Source organism: Rhododendron vialii, chromosome 9a (assembly GCF_030253575.1).
Source record: "Rhododendron vialii isolate Sample 1 chromosome 9a, ASM3025357v1".
Taxonomy (NCBI): Eukaryota; Viridiplantae; Streptophyta; class Magnoliopsida; order Ericales; family Ericaceae; genus Rhododendron; species Rhododendron vialii.
This window is the reverse complement of record NC_080565.1, coordinates 11,142,891-11,150,146: the sequence shown is the minus strand read 5'-3', so window position 1 is coordinate 11,150,146 and position 7,256 is coordinate 11,142,891. Positions and strand designations below refer to the sequence as shown.

At 38.5% G+C, this 7,256-nt stretch overlaps 1 protein-coding gene and 1 long non-coding RNA gene across 3 annotated transcripts; both read right to left on the bottom strand.

The window, feature by feature from the left end:
* Positions 1 to 319: 319 nt before the first annotated feature.
* Positions 320 to 6,367, bottom strand: LOC131299468 (glycine-rich RNA-binding protein 2, mitochondrial-like). 2 transcript variants are annotated; one of them, XM_058325020.1, is made up of 5 exons: positions 6,221 to 6,367; positions 2,904 to 3,076; positions 2,737 to 2,805; positions 635 to 741; positions 320 to 558 (listed from the first exon to the last, which is right to left on the bottom strand). In XM_058325020.1, the coding sequence occupies exons 2-5, from the start codon at positions 3,037 to 3,039 to the stop codon at positions 469 to 471; spliced, it is 402 nt and encodes a 133-aa protein (XP_058181003.1). In that variant the 5' UTR covers positions 3,040 to 3,076; positions 6,221 to 6,367; the 3' UTR covers positions 320 to 468. The 2 variants fall into 2 exon arrangements, with proteins under 2 accessions (XP_058181003.1, XP_058181004.1); XM_058325021.1 differs by lacking the exon at positions 6,221 to 6,367 and adding an exon at positions 4,911 to 5,150.
* Positions 1,233 to 2,730, bottom strand: LOC131299470 (uncharacterized). The gene is made up of 2 exons (XR_009190786.1): positions 2,226 to 2,730; positions 1,233 to 1,503 (listed from the first exon to the last, which is right to left on the bottom strand). It is a non-coding gene; the product is annotated as an uncharacterized LOC131299470 (long non-coding RNA).
* Positions 6,368 to 7,256: the final 889 nt, after the last annotated feature.

Here is a 7,256-nt window from a genome sequence, read left to right as displayed (position 1 = left end):
CGTACCGACGGCCGCGCGCGGCCGTCTCCGGCCACCGGACGGCCGATCCGAGCCGTCCAAAAATTTTTAAAAAAAAAACCGAGGGGCCCAACGCGAGAATCAACGTCATCCGATGTGTGTAGGGTGCTTGATCTAAACACCCTATTTTTCGTGTATACATATATACACGAAAAATAGGGTGTTTAGATCAAGCACCCTACACACATCGGATGACGTTGATTCCCGCGTTGGGCCCCTCGGTTTTTTTTTCTAAAATTTTTGGACGGCTCGGATCGGCCGTCCGGTGGCCGGAGACGGCCGCGCGCGGCCGTCGGTACGGTTTCGGTCCAAAATGGTCGGTGTATATAGCAGTACTCATACTTAAAAACAGTTGGCAATTTCAATTTCTTACAAAAATCAAAGTAAGTGGAGCACTATAAAAATACTTTGAGGATCCTATTCTCAGGTCCTGATCACATCCTTCTATCACTAATAACCGCCGCCGCCGTTGTAACTGCCTCGAGGAGCAGCAGCTCGTTCAGTAGCATAGCTTACGCGAATGTTCCGCCCATTAAGTTCCTGAAAAGGAAGGAAGAAGTAAGAAAAAGGCCAGAAAAGTGGAGAACTGTATGCATGATACCAAATTGGTTCTAACCTGGCCATCCATTGCCGACAGAGCCGAGCTGGCAGATTCACCTTCAACAAAGTTGACAAATCCAAATCCCCTAGACCTCCCTGATTCTCTATCAGTGATGACCCTAGCTGAAGACCAAATTTGCAGAGAGTTGAGGAACCAACAGTACCATGGGAAATATACAACAAAGGAAATCTTGTGAGACACGAGGAGGGACAGGTGGAAGAGTGCAATTTTGTTCACCCTCCTAAAAAGATGGAGGTTAGGAATTTTGAAGAAACTAAGATTTCAGCCCAATGAATGCACAATTAAACTTAGATTTCGTCCTAAGAAACATTCGCGTAAGCTATGCTATGGTAGAAAACTGCAATTATACAAACCCCAGTGACTAAAACGCGTGTTAGAAGACACAATAGAAACCCTAAACCCCTCTCCTCTCCTCTCTCTTCTCCGGGGTTTCTCCCCCTCACAGGTGATCATCTCCTGATCCTAGATCCCCATACCACTGGCACCAGCCGCCTCTCTCCGCCGCTCACTCTCCAACGATTCCACCGTATTATACGACGGTTTGTCACTGGTTTTCGCCGCTGTGGTTGCTGACTTGTTGGAAGTTGTTTGATGTGCGGTTCGTGGTCGCCAGAGGTGGGTTTTGCGGTCGACATCCCTGGGGTCTTGACGGAGACGGAGCCTTGGCCTCGGGATGATCTGTGATGGTGCGACTCGGTGTGACTCAGTAGGCTACTCGGGTGACTTGTTACCAGTTATTGACTGGTTGTTTCTTTTTCTTTTTCAGATCGTAGCTTTCTGCCTCTGTTTGGAGGATTGTTCTTGTTTTGTTGGGCCTTCATTGGGAGGAGGTTGTTCTTTGATTTGTCCTACCCCTGTGCGGGCTTTTCTTCCCCTTAGTAGGACTTTCTCACCCCTTTGGGGACTGTGTGGAGTGTTTTGATGTGATGGAAGTGAGTTTTCGGAGTAGTGGCAATTCTGTGGCGCATGATGTAGCCCAGAATGCAGTGTGCGTACTTGGTTTGTTTCCCCTTCCTGATGTACTGTTTTATTTTCCTATCAACGGAACTATCCTCAACTTTAGCCAAGAAATCTCACGTGTTGGAACAACAATTATGCACCCATGATGATTTCCAAAGTTACATACTTCATCTATCTGAAATTTTTTGTCCAGTTGGCAAAATGAGAACTTAAAAATAATACAATTTTTTAAAAAAAAAATTAACAATTTGCTAGATATCAATGAGTTTTTTTATTCATTAGAAAAGTTTGAATTTTTTTTACGAAAAAATACAATATTTTTAAGTTCTCGTTTTGCGAACGAGACACATTTTGCGATAGAGGTAGTAATTAATATATCAACAATTTCAACATCTGTTGAAAATCAATAGGATTTGCATCAGTAAATTTTAAACATCAGATATCAGAAGGAATAAGCATGTTGATCCACATTCGGTCTCCTCTGCGCACTACAAGTTCAGATTCCTGACTATGAGAGAATAACAGAGACTTGGATAAAAAAAATGAGAAAAAAAAAGACTCGGATAAAAAAAGGACAAAGGCCAACAAAAGAAAAGAACGAGGATATACAGAACCAATGCCAAACAATTTTGTCAAAATCACGCCCAACAACCAAATACAAACCAATTTATCACTTTTGAAAGCTTGAAAAGGTAATAGTGATGGCAACAAATTGACTCCGGAACAGACTAAAATCTGTCATTTGAAAGAATGAAGTTGAACTATGTAAGTTATAAGACGAAGACCTACTACGTAGGCTCCTAAAAGAAGATGGGTTGCTTCTGCCTTAATTTTTTCTTGTATTTCCCATATCACATAGATAACAATAACAAAAGTCCATCAGAGAACTATATCATCTTTCTCTTGAAATCTAACTATAATGATAAATCCTGCATTACACTGCTACTCACAAATCTAACAAATGGGAAGCTAAAACAACAGAAAATGCAGTACTTTGCCAATTCATATTTTTCCAACTAAAAGAGAGATGACTTTTATCCTCATATGCATTCATGTTATGCTTTGATGCACTGGAAAAGTCCAATGTGATATCCATTATGATGCACATGCATCCACAAATTGGTTTAAACACTCACCGTCCACGACATCACCAAATTGAGAAAACGCATCCTTGAGAGACTGATCATCAGTTCCATAAGAAAGACCTAGCAAATAAATGGATATATGTGGCTTAAAACACTTACGGAACCAACAAGACTTGTACCATTGTGATTTCACGAAATAACTGGAATCAAGTGCACACCTCCAATGAAAAGCTTGTTAGATGACATGAAACGAATGGCATTGAGCATCGATGCTATTGGCACTTGCCCACTTGAAGCACTGTTCTGCGAAATGGTCTGCCTCATAATACTTCCAAGTCTACTGGAGAAAGCCATTTTGACAGTCAACTAGTCTTGTGTACTCCTTGAAAACCTGCATTTCGTGTGATTTATAAAAACATCAATTTCATAAAGTACAAAAACAGTTCAGCATTTATATCTAATTTTCAAGTTTCAAACAATATATCAGAGGAACAATAAGTCTACAACCACACCCAAATCACACACCTACACACTTGTCAGAGGAAACAGCTAATGGAAACTTTGTTGTACAGCTGGAATAATAATCCTTGTATGCATTATGCTAACAGTATTGAAACATTTACTGGATAACTCGAACGGGGGTAATCAAACATTTCACAAGCCTGGTCCAACATAAGAATGTGAACACTTCATTTCAGTTGCCAAAGTGTCCAACAACTGCCAGACGCATCTTAGGACTATTTTTTCATTCATTATTGTGTTGTTCAATGGGTTGGAAGTATGGATCATAGAGCACGTACAATATGTAGAGTGCCTAGACGCATCTTCAGACAAATGTTTTTCCACTTTTCAAATGACCAGACCGGACGCCAAGTTACAGTAGTTATTCAACGGGGCTCATCAGTGTGTAAGTATGCTATATCTCCTATCTGTAAAGCTTGTGTTGAATAACTATTGAATTCTGAATTATATAGTTTTCATGTTGCAATAAATTTATTTTAAAACTCTCAGTAGTTTGTGTAAGTTACATTCATACAACTAGAAACTCCATATAACCATATGTATAATTATGCTATAAATTCCCACAAACATGAGCAAGCGAATCCTATTTTTTTTAAACACCCTGCCCCGTCTCTGTAACCGTGTGGTGCTTCTGTCATGTGCCCATGCTTCTAGGTCCAACCAATCATAACTGACTTCATACAAAAGGATCTTTGCTGGCAATTCCAATCAACGATAGCCATATAGTTGAGTTCGGGAATTATTGAACATCAGAAATTCGGATTTCAGAAGTTGCACAGAAAACATCACACAACGTAAGGATACGCAAACAAGAAAATGATACAAGCTACAATAAGGTAACCATGGCTATTGGCTACCTCTTATTCCAACTTCCAAGAGTTTGAGAATCATGGAACGAGCCACCATGCATTTATAGCATATGGATATGAACCAGTAATTCCAGAATGCCAAATATACAAGACAGTATAGTTAACAAGATTTTTTTTTTTTTTTTTTTGAACGACACTAAGCTGTTAACAAGAAAATTAATCAGAATGTTATCAATGAGCTTCACAACATCATCATACAATTGAAGCCAACGTTGGTGACAATCAGGATATACCATATGCAAGAAGGAAAAAAAAGAAAAAAGACAAGGCCATATAAGACTCGTTGTACCCATAAATGGCACCCAACAAAAACATGCCACATGGCAGTTTGTTGTGCCTCTGTAGCAAGAAATATGGGCATGTTCTGATGAACTTGCTAGTGGTTTAAGTTCCATGAATATCTCACTCGGGTCAATAACTTGAATATGCAATTAAGATTTTTAACTTGAGTGCCAACCCGTCAGTATGATTATTATGCACATGTGTCATGTGGAGCTTGCCTTATGAAGTGAGGGGAAGATCATGGGAAATGAAGCTATCCTTACTGTTTGTGCCAAGCATGGATTTTCAACTGGCATTAGAGGTTTTATCAAAGCAACAAATACTGATGACAAAAAGTCCCCATGGCACACAACAAATCATGCTTATCAGTGTCCTTTATCAATTTCAATCATCTTAGGCCCCGAACATAGTTGTTAAGGGCGAGAGGTGCACCGAGGCGCAAAGTTCTGCTGGGGTCTAGGTGCGAGAAGGAGAAGGAGAAGGAGACGAAAGTAAAAAACGCAGAAGACGAAGAAGCGCAAATGAACAAGAAGAAGAGAAGAATCGAAGTACAGAGAGCATTAAGGATGAAGTCCAAAATCGAGGCTAGGGTTTCCTCTGCTTCTGTCCAGTGCTAGTCGATACTGGATAGAGGTATAAATCGATGTGTTTGTATATATTTCGATCCTCTCTATTTTCTTTTCTTCTGCTCATCAACGGCTGAGATTAGATCCAATACAACTTCAAAAAGGCCCAAGTTTCTGTGCCTTTGCACCTCTCCCTCAAGCGCGAACCTGGTGAGCCTTTTCAAAACTCGCCTGGCCTGGCCGTGGTCTAGGCGCGCGCCTTTTTGCGCTTTTGACAACTATGGTCCAGAACCCTCATTCCCTGCAAATTGATTATTTCAATTACAGTACACTTTATTTCTCCCTCTAGTTGCAATTCTTTACTATCTAGCAATGATAATACTTAGCAAGTTCCATTTCTTCGAAATTCTTTACTTTTGAGGCCCCGCGCTCATTTCTCTTGTACATCGCCTGAGAAAATTGCGAAATCCTCTTCCTTCAGGCAACAAATAAGCAGCGGTGGATTTCATCCGCAGCAACAGTTTGCTTGTTTAAAAGTCATTCTTTGCACTCGGACTGAACGTGCTCCTGGAACACCCGTGCATCAACACACACAGCCAAGGCTTTGTTTTGCTATTTTGAGCGAAACAAAACTATTCCCCGCACAACTCACTCAAATTGATCAAACCTTGTAACATGCATCAAGAATAGCATGAGAGTAGTTTATTTCTCATTTCAAACAAAAAAAAAATTTCCTGAAATATCTCATGATGAAGAGAACAAAAATTACGTCACGGACTGTGGTACAACAAACATGATGAATAGCACATGAACAGCTTTCTCACATTGCCAACCTCCGAAACTACATTCTTAAAAACAATATATTCAGCGCATAAATCTCTATCTCACACGGTTCCTTCTCCTCCCAAAATCAGTTCTCAAACATGGGAAATAAGTTTCAGGAGTAACATCCGGGACATAGGCTTAAAAGACACGCTCTCAGCGAAAGTTGAGATTTTCGGTTCGTCAATAACAGGAAATGCACCCTTAATAGAACAAATCCCCAAAAGCTAAGATTAACAAAAACTCACTAGTTTCAAAACAAAACGGATGCATTACATAGAAGAAACCTGATACTCCTACAAAAGCATTTCACCGTATTTAGAATAAAACTTAAAAAAAGCAGCAGCCTCGACTGAAAAAACAGATCATTAATTAACATGAACAGCAGCAGACAAGCGATACCAGTAGTAAACCAACAGCAATTAAGGGGCTGAGAAAAAGAGAGTGAGAGATCGAATAAACAGCAACTCTTACCTGCAACCGTCGAACGTGTAGAGAGGGAGAGAGGGAGAGAGATGACTGTTTTGAGATAAGAGGAAATCGACGTAGCGCGGCCAGCGTTTATGCCACGGACTCAACTTAGGTCCAATCCAGTGTCAGGGCCGGCCTTGAAGTTGATGTAAAGCCCAGGTGCGGCCACTTTAGGCATTAATACAAGGGAAAATGACGATTCAGGACATATTTTGATAATTAATACCTTTCAATAATAATTAATTTATTTTTAGCAGGTATTAATTATCAAAATATATCATTAGTCATCATTTTTCCAAATTATGATTAAAGGCTAAAAAAAATTCACTACAGATGAAAAAAAAAAATCAAACAGCTGCTTTATTTGTTTAAAAAATCGTCTTATTTGAATTTTTTCAACATTCATTCATATTTTTATACTTTTTCGATTTGTTTCGTCGAGGCAAATGATTAACCTCAAAAATTACAACGAAAAGCTAAATATAAAATTATAAAAAAAATTACAAAAATAAGTTTCAGACTTACGGCCTAAATTAGTTATTCTTGAGTGGTTTTAAATATTACTCAAGATCTTTTCAAATCTTTTGCACATCATAAATGTTTTGATAAGTTTTCCCTTTTTATTTATTTGAATTTTGTTTTCAACATTTCATATTAAATTTACAAATAAAATAGTTTTGACTATAAGTAAACCAAAATAATTTATTTTCACTGAACAAATTTTGATTAAAAAAAGATTTAAAATAAATTATTCTCTTATTATGAAAAATAACATCCTTACAATTAAAGTTAATACATGATTAGTAAGACAAAATGAAATGTATGAGCAGTCCTTCGTTAAGTTTTTTTTTTTTTTTTTTCTAATGGTATGATATATTTTAAAATTTTCTTTTAGTTAAATTACGAAGCTAAAATATCGTGTTTAATCTTTTTACCTTACATCACCTAAATTGACATTTTTTAAGAAAATAAATAAACCTAGGCCTCGTGTTTGATATTCGCTTTAGATCTCCAAAATCTCAGAGCCGGCCCTGTTCAG